The following is a 27,910-nucleotide window of genomic DNA, read 5'->3' on the forward strand; positions in this document are numbered from 1 at the left end:
GGATGTAGCTCTTCTTGCCAGAGGGAGGCAGTATTCTCATTCAACGCACATTAACATTCTTCACAGCATCCATTTTGCCTCCAATTCTCTGCAGCTCTTAAGCTGCAAAATGATCGCCAGCCACAGAAGCAGAGAGCAGCTAGTTATCTTGTTATAGATGTGGGCACTTTGAAGAGAAAAGAGGCTGCCACACTCTGGCAGATGAGAGGCCAAAGCACAACAACACAATAAAAGAAAGATCTTAGAAGTCAGAGGAATGTGAAGAATGGGAAAGTAAAAATCTCCTTCAGAGGAAGGACAAAGGCAGTGTCACACTTAAACCTGAAACATTCTTGGAAATACCATAAAGTTATGTTTATGAGTTTGTTCAGGGCATCGTGACCACACGCAAGTGGAGGAGTGATTGTACTTAAAAGTGTGAGACGCTCAAACCTGGTCACATTTCAGCCTGAAAGTCAAATATTTCAACCCCACCTTCACTTGGCATTTATGATCCTATGAAAAGAGAGAGTGAATAGCTTTTGAGTTAGAGTGTGGCTGTAAGTCACATCCAAACATTTGTTAAAAGCACACACGCCACACCAAAACAGATGTTATACCTTGAGTAGTTTAAGGAAAGTTCCAGTATGCAGCAACATGTGTGTGTGGAGGATAAACCGACTGTAAGGTTATGCTTTACATGTGTCCTGGCAGCCTGTCAGAGCATCATCTGGTTACCCATTCTGTTTGTTCTGAAACTGAACATGCTTTGTATTTATCCTCCCACACGCAGCCACTGCAGGGAATCCAGTAAGTTAAAATCAAGCAGAGTTTGAAAAATAAGAACTTATCCTGGCCAGGAGCTGGTGACAGCGGAGAATGAATGACGGAGGAGACAGGAGATGTGCACTGGAGACAAAACAGACCACGCCATCACACGCTTGGTCTTGGTAAATACTTTATATGCAATTGTTTCTTGATCTTTGCAAACACTGTATAGAAAACACTTAAGGTAACATTTGTCAAACATTTAAAGCGCGTCTGAGCTTTCAGACAGACATGACACAGTAATCTACAGCTTTATAAACATTCTCCGCCCTCTGGCCTGTCCATACATACTCCTCACCACACTTCCCACCACATACAATACCTTCCAAACACACACACACACACACACACACACACACACACACACACATGCACACACACACAGCCACCGCTATCAGGCTCTCCACTTATTATTCACAGTAGGCTTTATAACACTGTTTCTGTATCGTACGATGGTTCTCAACATTTTTTTTATTATTTAAAATAGCTATCAACATTTATGTTGTAATATTTGGAAAGTGATACATTTGTATTTACATAAGCTTATTGAGCAAGATTCAAATACAATGTATGTGTACATATGTATAAATGTATGCAGGTGTGTATATTTGAGTGTGTGTGTGTGTGTGTAAGTGCCACCTGGTCATTCTGTTTGAGTCACTGACCGATTTCCACCGATAGCATCCAGTCTGTTCAATACAGTCCAGTTAGAAAAGAAGAAAGTGGTGTGGAGCTCTGATGAGCTTTTGCCCCACAACGGTACCTCGGTCACTCAGAGAGGCGACGCAGGGCAGCAGAGTGAAACCGGTCACTGACTGTTCCTCACAGCTGTCTGTGATAGCATGAGGAGATTATGGGAGACTGAAGTGACTGAAGATGGTGCGAGGTGCTCACAGCACGTTGGACTCATCATACATTCAAGCAGAGGCCAGGAGGTGTCAGTTGTATCTTGGACAGCTGTATTTTAGGGTCCTACAACCTCAGTGACTGGCAAATCCTGACTCTCATTCTCATGTTTTCATTTCATACAAGATAAAACTAAGAAAACGTGGCAAATGGTCACAGTACCATGTCAGATTTTAAAACGCCTCCTTAAGCATCAAAAATGGATGCTTCCGGGGTGATGAGAAGTCCTCCCTTCGGGCTATTCATACAATATCCCTCCTTAATCTTCTTTCTCTTCTCTCTTTCACACACAGAGATGCAAGCACTCACGTGTACATTCATATACACAAAGTACAGAAGTAAGCAATTACACCTACACACGCAGAAAAAAACAAAAAACGTTGGCACGCACACAGATGGCCACACATACACACTGGGACCTGGGTAAGAGAACAAACTAATGTGAGAGGAAAGTGAGGCACATAATCTGACAGGCAAAATCCAGCCTGAATTTTGGTATACTCAAAACAGAAGTCAGATGTGGATGATTAAGGTGTCGCAGACAGGTCCGGGCTTTCAGCCCAGTGAGAACTTCTAAAATGTAACAATTATTTAGCACCTATATTCTCCCAGGTGCCTTACACATACTTTGAATCTTTAAGTACCTATTAAACGGAGACAGTGGTAGAAGCTCTGGCTCCGTCGTCCACATGACAGCAAACAATTTTGGGGATGGACTAAGGTACCATAGTGATGATATGAATAGTGCTTAAAGGCTTATCTTTTCTTTCACATCCTCATTTGCTATTACCAAGGTCAAAGGCATTATAACAGAGATCCACATAATTAAACATTTAAAGAATTTATGTGCTCCAACAGTCTCATAAACTCTGGGTCGGGACCCAGAATAGGTCACAGGCCTATTTCTGCTGGGTCCCTACATGGCAAGAGTAGCAATAGGTTGTCATGAGCTGGGGTCAGAAGAACAGGGACTTAAGTTTGTTGTTTCCTAAATGAAAAAGCTTAAGAACCACAAACAGTGTCTCCGCTGGGTGCAGGAGTGACAGTGGTTGAAAATGGAAATGTTGAGTCAATCTCTTGAGGGCGTTTACCGAGGTGCTTGAAAGGCCCCCAAAGGGTCTTTGAGGGCCATTTATTCAAAGTGGCAGCACTTTGCTATTCCTGTATGATAAATGTAGATCTCTTGTAACTCCTTTTTCATCTTTACAGTATTTAAAAGCTACTTCATTATCCTGGGCGTGTTGGTTCACAGGGTCAGTTAATTTTGTTCCAAATTGATAACAGAAAGTGATAGTAGGGGAGAATGAGGGAGAGCAGGTAATCGGTCCATCCTTCCAGTCACCCCTTGCTTTGTTAGGATGGGGATCAGGAGTTTAGGTGAGTTTCAATTCAACCATCGTCTGGGGTCGAGTCTTCAGGGGTGGATGAGTCCTCAGCAAAGTCGTCTGATGAGCCACTCTTGTGGATGCGGCCATCACTGCGCATGCTGTGGAAAGTCTTGCGGAAAGCCTCCATCATTGAGTGAGCCAGCTTCTTTGCCTCCAGCTTGTTCTCACACTCCACAGCGTGGCAGTCCATCTGGAAGGACAGGTCATCGTTGATCTCCCGGTAGATCCAAGCAAATACGTTGGGTCTGATGCTGTGGTCAGCTGTGCAGTAGGCAATCCGCGCCACCTGGTAGGTGTCCATGGTTAATGAAGCCTCACCGTGTTCGTCCAGGTGGTGAAGACGCACCTGGAAGGGCCGAATCTCCAGCAGAGAGTTGCCTGCGGGGCACGTGCCCTGTAGCTGGGCCAGGGCACGATGCTCCACTAGACCCACCACAGCCGACTCTGTGCAGCCAGACAGGAACTGGGTCCCCGATATAGTCACCTTACCCAGGTAGGCCACCTGCAAGAAATGAGACACACACACAGATACTGTTAGACACATTTCTTCTATGTTTAATGTTTAACAAAATATGCAGTTGGCTACAAATACACCACTAAGCTTTTTAACTGCAGTTTTCTTACCAAATGTACAGAATTATAGCTGCAAACAAAAAAACAACAAGGACCCAATAAAAAACACCTTAAAAAGACTATATATGTGCTGAAAAATTCAGCAACCAACTGGAAAAACAAAATCCTACTCTGCTATTATTAGGAATAATTATAAAGCATCTTTCTTTACAAAGTTACAAGGGAAAAAAAATACTGTTTTAAGTAACAAGATTTCCTATCTCACTGATCATAGTCTGAGGACTTGAATTGAAAAAGCTGGTAATTTTAGTCTTTAGCCAGGAACTAGGGCTAACCAGCTGAGCACATGCATCTATGGGGATGCACGGGCCTGTAAAGAGTCAGCAAATCAGTGAGATATTTTGGCACAAGGACATTTAACGCCTTGAAAAGCAGGGAAGAAGATAGCTCATTGCTAAATTATTTTGGATTGTAGTAGAACAAAATGTGTCATCTGCATAGCAACAGAAGAGGATATCATGGTTTAGTATCACCTGAGTGGAAACTTGTCAACTGAAAACAACAACGGACCAAGATTGGACCCTTGAGGAACACCACAATTTAACGGACAAGGGTCAAAGAACAGGTGAAAGAATGATGGAATATTTTAGTATTTAAAGAAAAAAGTATCCGCCCATAAACCTTGGATGGTCCAAAACCAATATTTCATTTTCAAATCATCTCTGGCAATTTTTAATATTAAAAACATTACTTGGAATTAATCAATGTGGAGCAAATTGAAAAATATTGTTTCAATGTGAATTAATTCCATGTTCAGTGCACATCTTTAAGTTAATTAACCTCAAAACTGGGGTGCTTTAAGTCTTTCTGTAGTAGTGGTGATGAGAGGGTTTTCTAATGTTCTGTGGTAGCTGTGCTGACATGCTGAAGGCTGTGTGTGTGCTACTTCCCAAAGAGAAAAATAACACTATGTTGAGCTGTGGCTGCAACAAGGACCATAGAATACCATAGTAATGACACTGCATACCAGGAGAGCGATAGACTGAGGAGATGGAGAGGGATAAGAGGAGAGAGAGAGTTAAGAAGTGAACAAAGCTGGAGTTTTCTATGGGAACGTGGCCAAGTCGAGAGCGGTCCAGGGATAATGGCTGACTTGTGCGCTTTCTCTACATGGTGTTCTTTATAGCTTTATAAAAATACACAGAGGAGGAGCCTGCTATGAGTCAAACTCTCAAAGAGTTTTCACTCCTGTCTGTGTTTATACTGGGTCAGGGGAATACTCTCTCTCAAGAATTCATTACAGCTGGTGTACATGCAGCACAATTTTAAAAACATGGCTGCAGATAACATGATTGCTATGATAAGTGTGAATACTAAAGTAAAGATGTGTATCATATCACAGTCCGGAACATTTATAGAAGATGTGGCCCGCATTCATTGCACACCCATCCAATGGTAAGCCAGCCTGTTATCTCAATAATAATATTTCCCTTAAGACATGTATGTAGACTATTATCACTTAAGTCTTTTTAGTTCTTACATTTTACTATCTGACAACAGCAGAGGTCCAGATCAAAAGAGACCAATGCCAGACTGATATATTGTAGAGCACCAGAAAATGATACAAAGCAGGGACATGGGTCCTGATTTATTCATTGCATGATCTGTCTGCCTTTCTTCTTCTTTCACAAGTTTTATTTAGTCTACAGCTGTCAAGTCTACCTGCCCGCATCCCCTGCTATGATTTTAAATAGTGGTTGACAGAAATGGGTTTTTCACTGGCCGACGCCGATATTTAGAGAGGAACTTGCGCTCCGGGGGGCGGTTCAGCGAAAAGAGGAGGCGTGTTCCGGCGCAAACGTTCCCTGGTGCTATTTTGCTGTTTCAGAAAACAATTCCGCCACAGACCAGGAAAAACCTAGTCTAAAGTCAGTGGCGCTTATTCAGATGCTATTTTAAGGGCGCAGACTTGAGGGGATGCGCCTAAGAGGAAGCAGCAACATCGCCACCCGGTCAAGACGGGCATTAATACTTTGCCGCATCCCGGACAGCTCCCGCTCCAGCATGTCAAACCCGGTTTGCTGCAGGAATGGGTGGTCCTCCGGCGTGTAGCGGGTCTGGATCCTCTGCACCTTGGTGTTTGCGCTGCTCCCTCCTCAGCTGGCCCTTGCGCACTGCTCGGCCCGTGCGCACTGCTCCCGAGGCCAGGGTCTTCTTCCTGCGAAGCTGCGTTACATTGTTTGGATTTATTGTATGGCTGTGTTACATTTATTTCATGTCAATAATGTCACTTCTTGGTATTTCACGGCCCTGACGAGAACGTCGGTCTCCTCGGCTGTGAACCGCTCCTGGCGTGCGCCTGGTCAATCCGCCGTTATAATAGCAATCCGCCATGGAACAAGCGCGCCTGCTTTTAAAGGGAATGTGAGATGACGCTCTGATTGGTTTATTGCACGTTACGCCCAAACCACACCTATGACTAATGTAGCTACTTCAGACCAACCCATATCCTGCCGGCATAAAAGCAACAGCGCCCGAGATCCACCCACAAAGCTACTTGCGTTTTGCGTTTGATACTCAGATCGGCAAGATAGGGCCCACAAAGCGCTACCATCGTTCCTCAGCAGCCACACTGACAAGGCTACCTGCAGATGTGTAGAAAATGTAGTGCACTGACAAATTACTTTGTAAAATCTTGCAAAAGTTCAATTATAAACCAAAAAAAAAGACATGAAATAACTTAGAAGATCCTTTTTTTAAAATGAGGGAAACAAAAGTGATGGATAAGTAGAGCTAGAACAGAAGTAAAGAGAAAGAGGAAGCTAGTGAGAAATAGAAAGAAACGAACAGAAACTTATCCTTTTTTTAAAACTTCCCTCCCTGTAAGTCAGCAGTTTAACATTTTAGAAAATAAACTGATTGAACTGAACAAGGTAGATATCAATGTCCTGTCAATGTCAATGTGAGTAGCTAGTAGTAGAATAGCTAGACATATCAACACTGCTAAAGCTCACTTATTAACATTCATTTATATATGTATTAATTAATATACTCTGTCTCGTTTGTTAAATCCGTACACAAACAGAAATGTAGAAATGACAAATTGTGGTTTCAGGGGTAGTTACATGCTACAACTATGCTACCACTATGGTGGATTAGCCCCCGACATACCCTAATTGCAGCGTGACATGACATTGATTCCCAGTTTCCTATAGGCAACAGTAAGAGATCCAGGCAGTGAAAGCAGCTGCCTCCTCATGCCTGGTTTTCATTAGGGGTGACCGCGGGGTGGGACATACAGGCTTTGCACCCGATCCATCATTCAGCTGAGTACCACAGGTCTGCAGGAGCAGCCTGGAGGCAGAGCGGTTTGCTAGTCAACCACACTGACACCCTCTCGCAGCCAAAGGGCGGTCAGTCACTCAGCCAGCCAACAAATCCAAAGACTGCGCCAAGATACATCAACCATCCACAGTGTGCTGTTTGTATGTCAAACAGCAATAAAGAGTCATTGTGGACTTCTTTTCTGTCCCTCCTGTTTTGATATTGAGTTACTTGTTTAAACTGCGATCATTTCTACTGATTACTCGCTTCCTCGCTGAATGAAGGCTGCACTGCTTTGCCAGGTTTAATTCTCTTACAGAAACTGGGAGTGGGCCAAAACACAAAAAAATTCATGTTTTCTCTTGATTTATAAATTACTGCTCTACTATCTCTGGTGTTAGAAAATTAGTAAAAGACCAAGTTCCTGAGCCTGGTTAAATAATGCTGACAACTTGGGACGAAGAGCCAGCAAAGAGGGCTCGGTGAAGAGTTGCAGCTGCTTGATATTCAGACTGAATGACAAGAATGAACTACTCAGTGTGATGTTGCCTTCTTTTCTTTAAGGGAAAGATTAACATTTTCCCTAACCAATGATTAGTGACTGGCGTATGAGCTGTACTTCATTTTAAACTGTACAATAATAACAGAAAGGTAAAAAGCTTCCTCTGATCCCCAGTAGGATGTGTTAAGGAAGACACTAGCAGAAAGAAATATAAGGAAGACGGTGGTAGGGAGCCAGAAAACTGCCGGGCAATGGGCGAAAAAAAAATCATCTTTATTAGAGGTAGCTTACGAGTTGAGTCCAAAAATAAAACTTTTGTCCTTAGATAAAGAACAAATCGCACTGGATTATCAGAGCAGCAACTTGATTGTCTGCCCATTCGGACAGTTTGAACTGTTTTGGCTGAATGGTACATTTCTTTCCAAGTATCAACTTTCCAGACAAGCACAACAACTTGGTAAAAACTAGTATAAGTGTGTGTGTGTGTGTGTGTGTGTGTGTGTGTGTGTGTGTGTGTGTGTGTGAGTGTGTGTGAATGTGTGTGTGTGTGTTTGAGGTGGAGATAAAGATAAGTGAGAAGTGTGTCAGGTGAGGAGGTCACCAGACTGAGCAAACATTAGAGTTTGTTTCTTCAAAGTCCAAACCAAACATGCAGCTGAAGGGGAAATTGTTACATTGCTCAAGCAGAAAGATGAGGAATGGATAGAGAAAAAAAAAAAAAGGTTATAAGGCTGTGTTCATAAAAAGACAGATACAGCACTAAAACTTCAGACTTGAGTTTGAGTTTTCGGTTTGCAGTAGTTGAACCACTGACTTCAACTGTACCGACGTTTCTTTCCTTCAGGGTTAAGACAACACTGAGCCCATTTACACCTGGCATTAAGCAACTGTGGTCTGGTGAACATAGCATCTGTATAAGGAAAGTTGAATGTTTGAGCATTTCTGTGTGCATTTAATATGTGAATGTTTATTAGGTTTGGCAGCTGATTGGAACAGATAGACAAAAAAAAACAGGTTAGACTATTATATCGCTCGGTTAAGAAATGTCAAACAGGTACAGGAAGAGTTTGACTTGAATATACTGCCATCATTCTAAAAATATATGTTTAAATTCATTTATGATTGTTGTGTGTAAATTCTGCCACAATAATACCAGCTGTGGCTCATGGTTGTTTTGCCATTTGATGAAAAATATTGTAGCAGCAAAGCTTAGAACACTGGAACTTGTGAGGAACTATTTGGCCACGGGGCAGAACCATCATCATTCGCCGTAGGCAGAAATACCACTGCTGGAATAATGGACATAATTGTGCTCCCTGGAGTCAACAAGACACTCAATTTTCAGACAGCAGTGTGGAGTGACAGTGCTGGACAAACTTGAAAGATGCCACTGAAATACACACATCTGTAACCACCAATATGTTGCCTATGAGTTATGTATCATAGAAGACAAGATCCACTGACCCCTACACATCTCACGGTAGTTTGTGTTGAGGTGTTCGCTGCTACCTTGGAACACACACAAACCAGTGGGACCCTCACAGGATGATTGAGGCTGCAATGAAGTTCAGTCAGTTAGACCTCATACAAGTACAGTAAACCTTGTAAACACACATAAGCGTTCTCGCTGTCATCCACTGCGAAGGAGGTCTGCGCCGCTGAATTGGCCTCCACTGACATCATAAGAAATTACAATACTTTCTTTCAGTGAAACCTAAAGGGACCTCTGTGGACTGAGCTCAGTAAATAACAGTCATTAACTGGACAGTCCTGCCCATCATAGGCTAACTTTGGAATGATTGATTAAAGTTGTTTGATGCAATATGAAAGGAGACAATTTTTTCCAGCCAAAGACAATGGGGGCAAATGGTTCAGTGCCTCATAATTAAGGGATGATGTACTTGTACTTCAGGAACAATTTATTGTGAGTGTCCCTCAAAACATGATGTATTTGATTGTCCTAAATTATCCACAAAAGATACAATATAGTGTCTTTTCTACTATATCTAATCACTTTAATTAATTTCTAGTTTTGTAGTCTGGAGAGAGACATTTTGTATATACTTTCTTTTTTATACTTACTTACTCGTGAAGTGGGGATCTTTTGAATTTGCAGGGAATATACACATGGAAACAGTAAAGCCTCTACTGCCTCAAAAAACAAACTCCTTTCAGACTGAGCCACAAACTTGAAAAATAAAGAGGCAGATAATCTGGCAAACTAAGCAGGAATATTGGCCATCAGAAATAACACTTAATAAGAAATCTGTTTTTAAATGGAGAAGTTGCCTTTTAACTTCCTTCTAGAAATTCCTTCCTTCTTTTTAAAAATAGATGAATGAAACCAAACTTTTGCTAGAATAACGCTAAAAAAAACACCATTACAGCTTTGTCAGTTGTGCAGTACATTGACTGAATCTCGTTTCGGCTTGTAGACAAATGTGATGGAGAATGATTCTTTTGCAGACTGAAAGAAGCCAGGGAAAGATGCAGATAATCATATTAAATTTGAAAGCACAACTTTTTATCTAACATCTGACACCAGCTGAATGCCTGAATTAAACACGAGACCATGAAGCAGCAGCAGAACTCAAATGCTAACAGAAGCACGGACGGTTCTGTGCACAATCTGTGTGTCTGGAATCGAGCAAATTGCAGAGGTGGACCCAAGACAAGTTAGTGGGTGACTTTTAACAGCTACAGTGTGTGTGTGTGTGTGTGTGTGTGTGTGTGTGTGTGTGTGTGTGTGTGTGTGTGTCTTTGTGAGACTGTGTGTCTTTGAGAGACTGTGTGAGCACGTCAGGACAGTTTCCAAAGTTACAAATCATGGGTTATGATTGGAACAATGAAGAGACACACTGACTCAAATGATCGTAAATTCAGCAGACGGAGAGGAGGCTCGATTCAGGTTGCACTCACTGACAGTGCAGAACTGAGCTGCTACCAGGATCTCTAAGCCAAACTACAGACGCCTGCATGAGTCTGTCTGTGCAGTGCATGGAGCAAACCACTCGAAGCTTCTGCCTTACACACATCAAGCCCCGGATAAAATGGATACATCAATCCATCCATCTCGGACCAGAACACATCTGCTGTCCTCTGCTCTGGCAGCACGCTCACCAGTCGTCTTGTCAGTTCTGGCGAGTCAGGCAGGCGGCTTAAATCATTCCAGAGATCTACATAGTCCTCCCCTTTGTTTCAACTTTCCATGTGTTTCTCCTCTTTCTCCTCCACTCTGTTGTCTCTTCTTCTCTCCTCTCTCTTTCTTTCTCCCATCATCTGCCCCCCCCTCCTTCACCCCCTTTCTATCCTCACATCCCCTCTGCTGCTCTGCACTTCCCTCTACGGCTAACTCCCAGCAGTTTTATACCGTCAAACTGAAAATATTGATTCCATATGAAGCAATACGGAGACAGAAATAAATATCAGTTACAGGGATGGAGGCCTCGGGGGCTGCAGAGAAGGAATTCTACAAAGAGAAATGGGGCAAACATTGATAGATAAACAGACCCACACAGCAGACAGACAGGATGAGGGAAGGAGAAAGTTTAAATTTAAACTATCCACTGGATTGCTGCTGCAGACAAGAAACTAAATATGTACAGTACGGATACCTGAGAGAGACAGAAAGAAAGAAAGTGTATGTGTTTGTGAGTGTGTCACAGAGAGAGGAGGCGCGTAGTTAAACATTTGCATGTGTGGTGAGACATGTGGCCACCATTACTGACTCTTTGTTTGTAGAGGATATTGTCCTATTCTGGTCTCTCTCTCGGTCTCCTACATCGGGAGACTCTTGACGGGCCGCAACAACCTGCAAGGCAAAGGTCATGTGATCTACCGTGACAGCCAAAGTGTAGGAGGATTATTGGTGGTGTTGTGAGCTTGTACTGTAAGAAGTTAGAAGAATAGTTTGCATTTTAGGAAAGGCGCTCATTCGTTTTACCACTCATATGTCTGTATCCTCAGTATGAAGCAGCAGCGGCCGGTTAACTTAACACAAAGGTTGGAGACGGGGAAACAGCTAGCGTGGCTCCGGCCAAGGGTAAAGAAATCACTGGTAACAAAAAGATAATGCCACAAGCCAGAAAGGCTGAGAGTCACTGCTGTAGCTCTAAATGTCTTGGTCCATCTGTGCCAAGACACATCTATAGTAATCATTTGGGGGGGCGGTGGGGTTGTGCAAAAGCGTACAGTTACTGTTGGCTTATTAAGTTCTGTCTCTGCATGTTTACAACACTGCGAAAGAGCCAACAAAGTAACTCTGCCACCACTGTTTTTAAGTACATGGCAGAAACAATGCTTTCCGTGTTTAATGATGAATAAGGCAAACAGATTTTAACATTTAACATTTTTTGATGAATCACTGGATGCAAAACCAACAATGCCTGAAAAACCACAATAATGGAACGACAAAGGAGAAACAGACAGACATGAAAGGAGGGAGAGGCAGAGAGAGAAACTTATTGTTGTAAACAAATGTGGAGAAAACGCCGATAGAAAGTAAGCGAATGCAAAGAAGGACAGAAGAAAGTGAGGAATACACAGAGGGAGACAGGAAAAACATCCGCAGCCCAGCAAGTGAGCCGGTGGGAAGAGACACAGTAACATCCTGGTCCACTCACACACAACACACACTGTCTGCGTGTCTGTCTATGTCAGTAAGAGTCTTTACTAGTGTGTAAGCACACAGGCATGCATGTGTGCACGAGAGGTGTAGAGCTAGGGCAGCTGCTGCTGCTGGAGCCACAGCTGGTTCGGCTATCACCAGTGAAAGGAACAGAGGGGGTGAGAAGAAAAGAGGAGGAGGTATGGGAAAAGGAGGAGGAGGAGGAGGAGGAAGAGACACTTAGAGGACTCAATGAGGAGATACCTGTCCCTACAGAGAGGCTTTGGGAACATGGAGAAAGAAGAAGAATGGGGCTGAGATGACAGGAAGAGGGGATGTGAGCAGAACAAGGAGGCCGTTGTTGAGGAAAGCAGTTTGGTGCTGTTGGATCGGGTCTGGGAACAGTCTGTGATGTGAAGGTATAAACAGTCAGCAACACTTCTGGAACTCGTAGCTTCAGCATTAGGCATTTTCCCAGACACTGGTCCAAGGACAAAGTGGACAGAACAGACAAAACACACGGTCACAATCTCTCAGTCAGTGCCTGTTTTCTATTTTGCCCCCAATGGTTGCATTTTGTACCCAACTTGAAGTTTGTCTTCCTTTCCAAATGCGATGTCAGTGTGAAAATTGTTTTTTTCCTCAATGGTATCCTATTTGGAAACATTGTCTGGCATTGATGACTTTACGTTGTTTGCCAAAATAAGAAGAGTAACTGATATTATGAGGGACCAAGAGTAAGCCTGTAACTTCCAAAAGAGTCAATCTATCAGGTAATTCAGAGAAGACAGGGCAACAATTAACTAACAGTTAATATTAATAGGACTGTTTTTGTTGATGGCCAAGAATGTTTGGCATTTATGTTTATTTTAAAGGAATAATTTGACATTTTAGGATGCTTATTCACTTTCTTGCTGAGAGTTAGATGAGGAGATCGATACCACTCTCATCTGTATGCTAAATGTGAAGCTATCACCAGCAGCTGGTTAGCTTGGCTTAGCATAAAGACAGGAAAAAGGAGGAAACAGCTGGTTCTGTCCAACGTTTACTAAATCCTCCCAACAGCACCTCTAAAGTTCACACATTATATCTGTTTTGTTTAATCCGTATAAAAACAGAAGTGTAAAAAAAACAATTCGACATTTCACAGACAACTATGTTACCAGTTGCCAGGCAACCAGCGAGACTCCAGGAAGTTACTGGTCCTGTCCAAAAAACAGAACTTGCTTGCGGTTTCACCCTGTTTCCAGTTTTTATGATAAACTGTCTCCTCCCAATAGCTTCATATGTAGTTAAAAGAAATCAGTATCAAACCTCACATCCAACCCCCATTAAAGGACCAGTGTGTAGGATTTCAACGGTCCAAATCACATGGAATCTGATCTTTTCAATTCATGTTACTTTTATGTTGCTTTAGATTGACATTCGTCACGCGGGTCACTTCAGACTGGAATCTGATATGACAGCCAAACAAGTCTTTCAGTGTGAATGTAGCCTTAGTGGCATTTAGTGGTTTAGTTGCAGATTGCAAACAACTGAATAACCGTGTAGGAAAAGGCCCTATCTAGAGCCAGTGTTTGGTTTGTCCTTTTTGGGCTACTGTATGTCGGACTCTGTAGAGGACGACCTGTTCGGCTTAATCTAAGGTAACAAAAACACAAAAATTCTTATTTTAAGGTGATTATACACAAATGAAAAAATACTTATGAATAAAGGAAAATAAGAATCCGTATGTTTATGTTTTCATTTACAGACACTGTGGGTCTCCTTCAATGGAGCCATGTTGAAACGCTGTGTTTCTACAGGAGCCCAGAACGGACAAACCAGATACTGTCTGTAGACAGGGCTGTTTGTGCTTTAGTGTGGATAGTCTCTCCATGCTCTCTATATTTAAACTGCAAAATGTCCCTCTTATGTGTCGGGATCATAATTTAATGTCTTTGTATCAAAAATGTGAATGTGTTCTGTGTTTATGTGAAACATATTATATATTATATATATATATATATATTTTTTTTTAAGTATCTGTGCAATATCATCCCCAAAAATCCGTACCGGCACCACGACATGAAGACAGTCACTGAGCCCAGTATAAAATAGTTACAGCATATTCTATAGATAAAACACAACCGTCCCCCATTGTCAGAATTCTGGATTATGATATACCTACCAGTTGACCCGTAAGATAAGGATTCAAGAGGAACAAAGTCGAGAAAAGTGGGAGAAATGGACTGTCCACACATCAATGACAGCAGGATAAGGACTATTACACTGACATTATCACTGGAACAAACTGTAGAGACATGGCAATCCAGCATGTTCCTTTTCTGATGTTGTTTTGTTTTATTTTATTTAATTTATTTTTTTTTCCAAATCTTTGCCAGTGTTTATATGTTGTAAAAAAAAAAAAAAAACACAACCGTCCCACGGTCAGAGATGGAGGTTATCCTGCCGTCCTCCCTCAGTAGGCCCCTGGATACCCCAACATGACTGGGAATCCACTGCTTGGGAATGCAGCATTCCTGAGGAGGTTGTTAACATTCCTCCAAACTTACTGAATCAGCACAGTGCAGCTGGCTTCGCTTGCCACGGCATGCAAAGATGGATGAGGGTTATTTTTTCTTTTTTTTTTAAAGTGCTGTGTGTATTTGCTTGTTTGTGTTGCGCGGTGAGAAGACGATGCTGTGTCTATGTGGGTGTGTGCCAGTACAAAACAGAGCCTGAGTGTTTTAATGTAAGTCAAGACAGGAGCACCTCAGTGAATATGAAAGAAGCTTTCACATTTCCAACCTCTTCCATACAGCCTACTATAGGGCAAGATTCGCCATATTCCAACGATGGTAATAAAATTTGTCTACGCTGAGCTACACAGCTTTCCACTCTAGTGACACTGGTGCCAGTTACTTTTTCAATCCCTTCAAAATATGGTCTCACACACAAATCTGCAATGCAAATGAAAAAAACAATATTAACAACCCTTTTTTTCCCACCAGTACATGCTATTTAGTAAAGACACATACAAATACTGTAACTGCTGTACAAGAGTACTGCGCTGGGTCCACCGGGATCACGCTATAGAGCACGCTGTGGTTCATCTAGTCCAGATTTTTGCACGGAGAACGTTTTGTGCAACACTATAAAGATGTTAGAGGAGGCAGAGCAGAGACATCATATGTTGATCAGGCCATCGTGATTCCAGTCACACCAGTGTAAATAGAGAATATTTCAGTGAAACTGGGCAGATTTGAACTTGCAAACATAACAAACTCTGGAGCTCAATCAAAGGGAAGTTAACCTTAAACATAGTGGTTCAGAGAGATAAAGAGAATACCATCTAACTGCTATCATGTCCTGTGATGCAGGTCTAAACCTCCAAACAGTGCATTGTTGACCACAGACATAATGAGTAGAACAGTGAGTGAGGAAGACACATCAAAGAGATGACGACTAAAATTGAGACGGATCTCTTTCAATACTTTCAATTATGCTAACGGGACAGAAAGATAACCAACACAAACAGTACACGTTTCACATTCTGTCTGGTTATCTTGTCATGTTTCTGTTTAGTCCTGATTAAGATTACAGGTAGCAATGACTTCTCCAAATATGGTCACCGCACAGAGAACAGTAGATCACAAGTTAGTTAGCTTTCGTATTTCTTAGGTATCCTTGCAATCCATCTGTCCATCTACAAACTCCTCACTATCAATCTATGGACATTACCTAGGCCGACACACAAGGTCTGCTAAGCCCACTTTTATTCCTTTTTTCAATTTTCAAAGCTGTAGTCTTTAGCCCCGAACGACGCTGACTAAAGTGACGTTACTTGAGGCGATTTATCTCATTCTGCGCACCTCCCAGGAATGCTGGTACATTACCACAGACAACGAACAAGCCTCTGCCCATAACTGGAGACGTCAACATTTCTGTTTAGTCTTAATCTATAAACACACACTGATACAAAGGCTCCAGTAGACAAAAACACAGACATACACTCATTCAGTGGACAAGTGGGTGCACCGTTCATCTCACCCCGGAGGTTGCTAATCATCTAAATGTCATCACTGTGTGTTCTGTTCTCTGTTCAGTGGAGAAGAAGAGATGGTACGTCCAGCACACTGACTGACATCAGAATACCAAGTGCTGAGAGACAAAAAGCCCCTCTGCCTGACAGATTAGATAAAGACATGGTAGGACCAGCATGCCCTGGGCTGCTAGTGTGAATGATGTCAGTGTGGGACAATCACGCACACTATCACTGGTTTGGTTTCACTATATTGGAGTGAAATAGAAGTAGCAGTCCCAGCATGCACAAGACCTGGAGCCTGAAACTGAAGCAGCTAAATGGAAATCAGCCATCACTCATTTTATTATGTACACTTTTCCTACGGTGACCTCTCTTTGACAAAGGACTATTAGTTACTTTCTTAGTGTCAACACGAGATAAGATAGCACTTAATTTATCCTGAGGAAAAATTCTATTCTTATGATTGTCACACATTAAAGCCAAATCCCTGTTGAGAGCGTTTGTTTCTACCTTTTAGATAAAAGAATGCCAAAATAGTTTTAAAATCCAGTGTCTGATCAGAAAATGAATATCAAAAAATTAAATTACCTACCCTAAGGGGTGATCGACACCTATTAGTACAACAGATTTTGGGAAATAAACTTATTTGCTTTCTTGCTGAGACTCAAATGAGAAGATTGATACCACTCTCACTTACTGTAGGTTGGCAAAAATAAGTTACTGGTCCCATCCAAGAAATAGTCTAGTAACTTCTCGTTTTTACACTTTGTTCTTTGTGCAGGTTAGACAAATGAGACATAACAAGTTAATTAGTGAGATTTAGAGTTTGTCACCTTTGGACAGAACCAATGCTAGCTGTTTCCCCCAATTTTCAGCATTCATGCTAAGCTAACCGGCAGTTGTTTATTTCCTGGACAGGAATTGACAGCGATATCAATCTTCTCATCTAATTCTCAGTTAATATGCATATTTCCCAAAATTATGAAAGAGCAAAAATAAGACAAAGAAAAGCAGCATATAGTAATATTTGCCTACTCTTCAACAAGTTCAACACAAATATGATATTTTATCAGCGTTTTGGATGAAAGTAGTTTCCACGTCTACAGTCTACACACTGTCTCACCACTGGGCTGTTACAAATGTAAGGTGGACGTGAATCAGACACTTGTGTGCTCATTTACTGTATGCAAGGTATACATGCATAGCCAATGGGGCTGCATCCAAAAGCATGCATTTATAAAACCGTAATTTGGCTGGGCAGCAGCTTCTTGCCTAGCAACTCTAAAAACATGACTGTGAAGAGTCAAGAGCAGAGACTTCAAGTTAAAAAAAAGCCACGTATTCCATCATGATACATCAGAGGGGGAGAAAGCATAAAAGAAAAGGGTGACTACACACTCTTGGAAAGCAGGGGGCAGATTGAATTCAAACACAATAAAATCATGGTTAAGGGTGTATTTCGAGCAGACTCCAGGGTAATTTCACCATTGTCATGGAGTATGACTGTGGAACTGGCATGACTGTAAAGTGCATTGAACACAATTTCTCAATGGATGTGAAGTGGACTGCATTGACAGCAGCAGGCCAGGCAGGGCAATGAGAGGTGGCCTTTCATCCTTGCTAGCTGTTAGCTTTGGCAGAGAGACAGCAGCCCTCAGCCAGCCTTCCTGCCTGCCTATAAACTGGGAGCACAACTTGGGGGCTGGGAGAGAACGGGGTGAGAAATGAAAGAGAGGGAATATAAAACATTCAGTGAGGATAATGAATAATATCATATTGTATTGTAGCGTATAAAAGCCAAGCAGGAAGGCCGGCAAGGAGAGCATAAAGACCACTGTTTCCTCAGTTTTCTCTCTTGAAAAGAAAATAATGTCTCTTTGAGGTCTGAGCAGAGGTGCTGAAGCAGGTGGGCAGACAGATATGCAGACAGGCAGGTAGTGACTCAGACGGGAAGTTACACAAGCCAACAGATGCAGGCAGACAGACTTGCAAATAAGGAGGTCGCAGACAGATGAGGGAAATGAATTTTTTGTGTGGCTGGTATTCTGCTGAATAGCTGTAGTGGTATCCATGGCAACACAGCTTCGGCATTGTCGGTAACGCTGGAACGAGCAGCGAGAGCAGGAGAGGAGTGGGGCAGCGAGTGGATGTTGGGATTCACACCAGACAGAGAAGGATACCGAGTCCAGCTCGGCTATTTATCTTCCACCACGGCGGGGATTGCCAATAGGCTGATACAAGAGGCTGCTGTGTGTGTCACTGCTACCTTGATTCCCACCGAAAAACTGCATCATTGCTTTTTTTTTGTAAGTTAGAGCAGGTTAGATCTGGATGCTTTGATTGTTTCTGGTGTATGAGTGGTAGTACTAACGATTAGGTGTGACGCACTGAATACTGGGATACTCAGTAACCTGTGACACAATATTACCTCACTTATTAGGAAGTAAAAAGTCTCAAACCCAGTGAAATAAAACATAAATTCCTACTTTGTGTTCCTGTGTTAACTGTTGGGTTATATTATTGAGTATTTATATAGACAAATTCCTCTCTTTTACACTTCTGTATTTTAAGAAATACACATGAATGTATCCAATCTAAAGTAATTTGGGGTGACAAACTGACCGCTACTATCATATGAAACAGCACTAACTACTACAACTCACGTCCGTGCAGCAAATGGGTTGTAGTAGTTAGCATAGTGATATAGGTTTGGAAATGCTTGTTTAGATATTATTAGACAGACTTGTTGCAGTCTAACTAATTCATTTTTCCCATGTGACAATACGGGTGGAGGTGGAGGTGGAGGTGAGAGATGCCATCTTCAAGCTAAAGATGATCTGTCATTTCACTGGGCTTTTAAAATCAATGAATGAACTGTACTGTTACATTAGTCCATTTCATTCAGTCATCTTCCACCTTTGTACGTTTAATAGATTAGTATTGTACAGAGGAAGTGTGTTGGCTGTATTCACAATCAGGACAGTTTCACTGTGCTTTCTGGGAATTTCAGACAACTAATAAGTGAAAACAGATCTGCTTAAACAATTTTCCAGCAGCATTTATACACAATAAAACAGACAGGATGACAGCTGACTTTAAAGGTCCAGTGTGTATTTATTGCGCAGAAATGGAATATAATATTAAGTATGTTTTCATTAGTGTATAATCACCTGAAAATAAGAATCGTTGTGTTTCTGTTGCCTTAGTATGAGCCATTTACATCTACAGAGGGAGCGGCTCCTCATCGACAGAGGCTGTACAAACCAATCAGTGGCTCTAGAAAGAGCGTTTTTATGTAGTTTCTCCTACATGCTTGAAATGGGAGGGTGAGGCGAGGCGGTTGTAATCTGCAACAACTGCTAAATCCTACACTGTAGTCCTTTAAGAAAGCGAAGGATGACAAGGATGAAGAGCAGTGCAACAGGTGAAAAGCTACAAAGTAAATAATGCAACAGCATCTATGTGTGTGTGAGTGTCTCCCGGCCAGACCAAACTTCCCTGATCTGCCGGTAAAGGCTGTCTTACTGACTTTCACTTCATGTTCACATTTGAACTTCAGGAGCTTTTGGGAAGTGCTGACAAGGACTCAGCACTTTTGGCTTCTTAGCTGTCTTGGGAAAGGTTTTTTCAAGACATATATATAAATATATATAATATATCTAGTGTGTCTCTGTCTCTGTGTGTTTCTGTTAGCTCTTCTGTACGAGGATCCAACAAACACAGATATCAACAACAAGCACGGGGGAATGTGTGTTCCACATGTGTGTTTCTTGGCCATAATTTAAAGAGGGACTAACTTTTTCCTCAAATTTTAAGGCAACTGCCAGATATGAGATGTTTATTTTAGTTAGGTTAAGTTGGAACAGCCTCAGTTCCTTTTCCGACACGCTTGTTAATGGCACGGCGTAAGTGACCAAAAACAACATTTAAACGTATAAAACAAAATCCTCACAACCACACACACACAGCCACTGGAAGCTGTCTCACTATTTGTTATGCTTGCAATGGTGTGGCACATAGCAGGGCAAATACACACAGACATACTCAGTTACTTGGTTGGAAGTGTTATGTGTAATAACAGAGTATGCCTGCTATTTTAATCTGTTTGTTTTCAGTTTTGAGGACAGAGAAAAGAGAATGGGCTGCGAGTCAGCTCACTGGATCAAACTCTACATCTGACACTTAGCAAGGGCCAGCGAGAGGAGGAAAACAAACACACCTATGCCAGACCACGCACACACACACACACACACACACACACACACACACACACACACACACACACACATATGCAGGTGCCCGCATACACAATTTTAACATTTATTATTCAGGGATGTAGATTCAGGCATAAAAACTTCAAAACCTAATTTCTGTTGTGTTGGGGGAGTGCACAGTGGAAATGAATTAAACATGTGTGTCCAGAAAGAAAAGGAAAAACAATTGGATTATGGTTCTATTAATGCTATTATAGCATTACTGTTCAGGAACAGAGGTGGATTTAGGGATTATTAAGTTCATGTGATCCTACCTTGTATCCAGCATGGGGCCTGCTCTTTGTGAGCGGCGTGGTGGAGCAGAGTTCGATGGCCTCGGGCTCGTGAAAGATCACCGTGGGCAACGGCTCCTTCCTCAGCGTCAGCACATTTAGCTTGGTCTTCAGCATGGTCTGGAAGTGCTGATGGAGAAAGGAAAGAAACACACACTGTGCTTTAGGCAAACTTAGAATCAGTACCAGACAACTACATGCCTGTAGGTTAACATTTGTACTTTCCCTGTTAACACTGCTCGAGGCTCAAAAAAATGCAGCCTCCACAACATCAGCATTTTAGCGCTTTTGCCATTTACAGGTGTGTAATTCAGAATAAGAGATGAGCGTCACCACTTTGAGTCCAGAAATATACAAGATTTACGAGTGTAAATGCGATGGTAGGGAAGAAAAATGCTGCTTGGTGCTCCATAAAACTTTCATGAGGCTCAAAGGGTTAAAATACCAGCATGAAATTCAAGGTCAGAGTATTCCAGATTTACAGGACCCTCACACACACACATGCAGAAAACAAAAGTCAGTGGTGAAAACTGGAGATGAAGACTGGGAGTGAGATGGTGTGAGAGGTTTATTCTGCTGAAAGTGGAATGTGAGGAGCAGATGAAGGGAGCTCTGCCCTCGCTGCCTCCGTCAAAACAAGAGCAGAGAGCCGCCTGCTCTCATACTACAGTCCATGGCCAGTGTTTCCTGAAGCCGAGCAGAACCACATGGTGGATCTCGCCCTGTGGAATTTCTGGGCTTCCTTGAAACAGTCAAGATAAAACTAATGAAATAGAGACATTCACAACTCAGGGAAAAACACCAGCATATGGCAGGTCTGCTGGGCTGCGTGTCTGCAGCCACACTCCATTATCAAAGATCTAATAGCACTGGCAGTTAGTCAGTGAAAATAATTTCTTATACATGAGCAATAACCTTTGTGATGAATACTGCACCTGCAGGTGTTTAGAATCTGATATTTGTAATATCCATTTGTGAGTCGTCTGTTTTCTTCACAGTTTCTTTGCAACGCAGTTTTAAACAGGTTTTATCTGCGGAATAAGTTTAACTAGCCACAGTTCAACTCTCTCGGAGACTAAAAAAGATGCCATGTTGGGGTTTTGAATCGGACTTGCAATCTTTGTAGTCATGGTAGCTGCATGACTCGATACCAAAGTTAGTCCCTCAATCATCTAGCCTCTTTGGTCCAGACTGAAATATCTCAACAACTTTTGTATGGACTGCTACATTCGTGGTTCCCAGAGGATGAATCTTAACTACTTTGGTGAACTTGTGATTTTTCCTCTAGCGCCACCAACAGGTTCACATTCATGGTTTTGAGTGAACAATTGGATGAATTGCCGTGAACATCCACATCAGGAAGAATTATAATAACTTTGGCGATCCCCTGACCTTTCATGCAGCACCATCATCAGGTCAAAATTAGAATTAAAATGAATACCTAAACTTAATACCTGCTAAAACTACTGGCATCTCATCAGCCTCTCCTGTACTTGGTTTGAAATGCTAATTAAATGTCACGCTAAAAGTCTAGCACACCACCAGAATAAGATGTTGGACATAAAACCTACTTAATGTCAGTATGTTTGCATTATCATTGTGAGCATTTTAGCATTCTGATGTTAGCATTTACGTCAAAGTTCAGCCTCACAGAGCTGCTAGCGTGGCTGTAGACTAGCCATCCCAAACTGACAGCCTGGGGGCCATTCCCGGCCCTCCGGCCCTTGATATGGTGTCAAAGATTATTATTATTTTTGTTCTTCTAGTTGTTTCATATAAATCTAAACTATCCCTTCATATACAATTAAAATAAAGTATCTATCTATCTATCTATCTATCTATCTATCTATCTATCTATCTATCTATCTATCTAAAAACACAATTTTATTAAATTGATAAGGTGCCAACAAATGTGATAACAATGGAGGAAGGTTTCGGCATTCATTTCTGGTCTGGCTGCAAACAACAAAGATGATACATAATTATGATATAAAATGGTATAAAAACTACCTTATGCATTTCTTTTTGTTAATATGATGTTAGTAATGAAAATATTATCAGAATATTGCGCTTTCGTCTAGTATTTGAATGTTGATGTGGCCATCCAACGAGATGACAGTACCAGCAGTAGCCCCGAGCCAATTTGAGTTTGAGACCCCTGCTGTAGACTCTGATGTGATTGCCTTTATTATTCACTTTCTGCTACATACTGGTGAAAAAACTAGCAGTAACAGATGCTAATCTGGTCATCTAGTGTAGTGTTATTCTCAGAATATGTCTTTGTGTGAGCGCCGCTCTGTTAAGTACAGATTACTTTTACAAAAGCTTCCATTCACTTTTTCACTTTTTTCCTTTTCTCTTTGGCACTTCAAAGCTGTTTTCCATGTTGGACCTGCACAATGTCCATTTTTTTTATGCAACAGATGGTCAACATTTCTAAGTGATGAAAACAGTCAATCCTGCCAACACAAGCTCTCATCAATCTTCACTGTTGGTTTGTTTGGTAAAGCCAAGTAGAACATCCTCAATCAACTTCAAGAAATAGGTTTGGTGTCCAGTTTCTAAATTCAGCGCCACTGTATCAAATATTGTTGCAGAAGTATATTACACATATTTACTTCAAAACATCTGTGGGTATTCTTATGTGTATCTTGCCAGTATATTGCCAGTCAGTGCCTGGGACTCATTTACATTAATTTAAGTGCAAATACCTGTCATTTGACTGCAAAATAATAGTATTCATACTATTTTTTATAAGAGAAATACTCTATTAATAATAACACTATAAATTGTCCTCATTAATGTCATTTTAAGGTTTATAAATTATGTTCTGATCGTCTTTGTCCTCACCTACAGCTTAAACAAATTAGATTTTTGGGTCCTGTTTGCCAAGCGTTATGTTCATAAGATTTGTGAGATAATGAATGAACATATTACGTACCGTATAGCTGCACATTTATCTAATTTAGCTAATAGGTCTAATCCAAAGATGATGCCCTACAGTCAACACACAACCTGCTGGAGCACACACAGGCAAACCTATCAAAGTGAACCTTCATGTTGAGAAAATAATAATAAGGGGGGGGGTCAGGAAAGAGGCAGATAAGGCAAGAAAAAAAAAAGGAGCAGATGAAGGAGAAAGGGAGAAAAAGCAAGATGGAGTTGTGAAAGTAAAGCCACATGTGTGTAAACGCTCGCTGACCTCCGCGTCAGCACTTTACAGCTTCCTGACAGCGGCTTGCATTCCTGCGGTTGGCCCCAGTACGGAGAGACGGTGGGAGGAGGGCTGGGGGGCCTGTGGTGGACTCCCCGACTCCTCCACCCCCCACCAGGAGCAAAAGGCCTGAGCAGAGGGGCCGCTTGTGGAGTAACGCTGGAATTCTATTCATAATATTTTCACTGCATTTTAATGTTTTTTATTTCTCAAGTCCCAACAGTCTCCTCATCAAGTTACTGCTGTTATTGATTCTATTTCTGACTTTAACTTGGACCCAGGCAGGTTTTCTGTCTCCACCATCAAGGCAGTGTGGGTTGGGTCAGGTTTGAGCTGGTTACAAGACAAGGGTCTTGTCTACACTTAAGATCTAAATGCTAAACAATGGCTGCCATCACGAGAAAACCTCAAATCTCCAAATAATGGCCTTTCAGGATTATGAAAAAGAAAAACAACCTTGTTCTAAGATTTACACTCGATCACAATTCCTCAGGGCCTTGATCTCCATACGTATTATGTAAATGTTTGGTTTACTGAAAGCCTGTAATTCTAATATCTCATTGACACTCTTAAATTAATTTTGCTGTCACTCAACATGCATACAATGCTCTGCTTTCAGTGTAACTATAACTCCAGTATTTAGGGTTATAACAGGTTCATCTTTGCAGCACCTCACACAAGTCACTGAAGTACTTGAGGGGGTCGCTAAAATCCACATATATCCGAAATCTAATGGTAGATCGCAACAACAACAACAACAACCAGGGTTTGATAAGTGACACCCAACATCCTGTTTTGCTTGAAGTACTCAACCCCTGTTCTCTTTGGGTCCTATCTGGATCAGTGGATGAATTTAATAGTTGGACTAGGACATGTTTCTGAAAGGAGTCAATGAAGTGCATGACTTCTCCCCAAACCCAGGTCCCCCTGTTTTGATGGATCCAGGAGGACCATTTCAAAACAATCACTGAGATGAATTTCCCTCGTTGCTGCTGTTAGTTATTTCCCTTACAAAAAGCAAACCTCTACAGAACACTCAAATATTACGCAACAGTCGTAGAGCCAAGATATACAGTATTTTGAAGAGGCCAGGCTGCACCAAATAAACATGTTTAACTAGTGGTGTACACAATTCACTTACCTTGTGAGAAAAATATTCCATGTAATGCATGAGAAGGAAAAAGAATTTGATACATCAGAAACTACTTTGATTATATTTGACTTCTTCACATAGCGCCACTTTCAATCATTCTGATTATGTTAAGCTAATAGTGTTTTTCAATTCACATGCAGTTTTATTACATTCTTTCTATTATTAATTACTATTATTACGTATTTTTATACTCACCAAGTTATATTACTTCCACTCTTTATATATATTTAGACTTGCTGTAAATCCAATCAGACTATGTGGTCATTTGTAAGCCAGTTATGACATTCACTGTCATAATATTAAAGGTCTACATATTTAGCAGCATGACTTTAATGCTAAAAGCCGCAACAGTGACTCATTGCTGGCTGTAACCATGTGATTTATGTGTATTTATAGTGCAAAGAAGTTACAATAAAAAAGGAACTTGGCAAAACATTACCAGAACTCCCAGAAGACTGCAGCCAACAGTTATTTTCATTATCGATGACTCTGTCAATAATTTTCTCAATTAATAGATTCGTTGTTTGGTCCAGAAAATGTTGAAAATTCTTGATTGCTGTTTCCCAAAGCCCAAGTTGACACCCTCCAAAGTCTTGTTTTGGCCACAACCCAAAGATATTCAGTTTACTGTCATAGAGAACTAAAGAAACCCGACAATATTGACATTTGAGAAGCTGAAATCAGAGAATCTGGAAATTTCTTCTTAAAAATGACTCAAAACGATTAATTGATTATCAAAATAGTTGGTGATTACCTTAATCGCTGACAATTAATCCATTGATTGAAGCTCTACATTTCTACAATACAATGTGACTTTTACAACAATTCAGTTGTTTATAAAAACTGTATCTTAGAGTACCTTCTAAAGTGCTATATAGAGAAATGTATCTATATATTTTTTATAGACTTTATAACTTTTTTCTCTGAGACATTATAATATTCAACATTTGGCGGACGACCAAAGTCATAAATATCGCACAGACCCAGCGAACTCTGAATGGCTGCTCCCCAAGTATGTCACTGATTACAGCTGGAAAGCACAAGTGTCATCAAGACAAGTACACATGCTAATTTTTCGAAGAGTCTCTACCATTAAATAATTGTGAATTCTGCATTTAAAAATATGCAAATCCAGGAAAATACTTGAACAATCACGTCCAGGAGAAATCAAGCAGACAGGCATTGGAAAGTGTCTCTGTGCAGTTTCCCTCCTGCAGTGATGAGCTTAACAGGTCACAGATGGTAAGTTAAACTTTTGGACCCCTGAGGGAGCATTCTTACAGGAAAGAGGTTCTTGGGTCAATCTTATGGTAAGACAGACACTGCATAACAGGGTAAAAACAGACCTCTGCCACGCCTACTGACACACACAAAATAGGGGTTATAGGGATGTGATCATGGCAAAACAGTTGAAAACAGCTGGAAATAATGTTAGGAAACCAGCAGAAGCAAAACGGATAGATGCGCCGTGTCTAAGAAGCATGGTAATCTTAAAAAAATAGACCCCTTGAAGCAGTAGCCATTCGTGCATTGGCTACTGCTTCATCCTGGAAACTCAAAACATGGTTCATCCTGTAAATTACGGTTAGGAGCTTAACACAGACCTCAAGACCAAAACAGTTTGTCAACAACATTAGCCTGTCTCAGACACATCTGCATACGCCAACCCACACACACATGCAGCAGGCTTTGAGATGAAAGAATGTGTAGAGCTTCTACCAGATGTTGTGGGTCTGCCTGGCTCTGGCAGAGAGCAAGACAGTAGGACATCCCTGTTATCATCTCGTCTCATCTTTTCATTTTCAAAAGAAGAATCACGACCCCAACAAGTGTAGAGTCGGAGTTAGATTAGAGCCATAAAACTGTTGATCACTAGATTAATAAATGCAGCTGTTTGGTGGTAGGTGCAAATGTTTGCCTGGGGTTTAAACTGGGGGGTTGACACCCGCTCTCAGTGTCACCCCTACCACCATATCATGATGATCTGTCTCAATTATTTCTTTTTCCTTTCGACTGCTTCCTTTCCGGGCCCCGCCCAACCCGCCATGGAGATCCGATGATCTCCAATTAGGAATGCACTGGCTTGTGCATCCCCGGTGGCTAGGGTGTGGATCAGGATGCACAAGCCAGTGCACTGGAGAATTAGGGTCTTGCCCAAGGACACTTAAACATGTGCACAGGAGGAGGTGGGGATCAACAGGCAACCATGTGATCAGTACAAGACCACCTGAGCCACAGCTGTCTCAATGACAAACTTTCTATGGAGAGAAACAAACAACTGCAGTGTTATGATCTAAAATGAATTGGGTGTATTCATGAGGCCTAACAAGAAAACATTTGCAAAGCAGATTTTTGAAACATTTTAGAACCTGCTTGTTTACATCCACGTTTTGCTTGCTAGCAGTCTTCTTCTCCGCCTTCGGCTGGTGCATTGCTACGTTTCATGGCCACCTGTTGATCAGTGGAATGGTAGGAAACCACTGGCAGGAATGTGTATCCCGTCACCAACGTCATCATGCGTCCTTGAGCGTGTGCAAGAAACGCAAACCAAATGGGGACAACCTCATAAAAACATTGTCCAATTGTGCTACCAGCGGACAAAAACTCCACAGTGAAGCTTCAAAACAGGAGCAAAATATATTTCTTAAAAAAAACATCAGACAGAAAACCAACATCACCACATCCCACATAGAAATATTTTGTGAATGGGAGAGCGTAAACTCTTTTTTAAAATGATTGTCTTCTGTTGCGCCGTTTGCCAGTGAGTACACAGCACACAGGCTAGAGTTTCACATCAAGTGAACTGTTCGTGAATTTTCTTCTCAAAGCGGGGCCAGTTCAGCCAACAAACCATGTCTTTCTAA

General features: G+C 41.5%; 1 protein-coding gene across 1 annotated transcript in view; it reads right to left on the minus strand.

Annotated features, from left to right (window-relative positions):
- Positions 1-924: 924 nt before the first annotated feature.
- Positions 925-27,910, minus strand: part of pid1 (phosphotyrosine interaction domain containing 1) — a 32,705-nt gene continuing 5,719 nt past the window's right edge. Inside the window, exons 2-3 of the mRNA XM_051397133.1 lie at positions 20,662-20,808; positions 925-3,603 (exon numbers count right to left, since the gene is read on the minus strand). Of these exons, the coding sequence (XP_051253093.1) occupies positions 3,103-3,603; positions 20,662-20,808 (648 nt within the window). The 3' untranslated portion in view covers positions 925-3,102. The remainder of the gene's footprint in view (positions 3,604-20,661; positions 20,809-27,910) is intronic.

Source organism: Dicentrarchus labrax, unplaced genomic scaffold (genome assembly GCF_905237075.1).
Source record: "Dicentrarchus labrax unplaced genomic scaffold, dlabrax2021, whole genome shotgun sequence".
Classification (NCBI taxonomy): Eukaryota; Metazoa; Chordata; class Actinopteri; family Moronidae; genus Dicentrarchus; species Dicentrarchus labrax.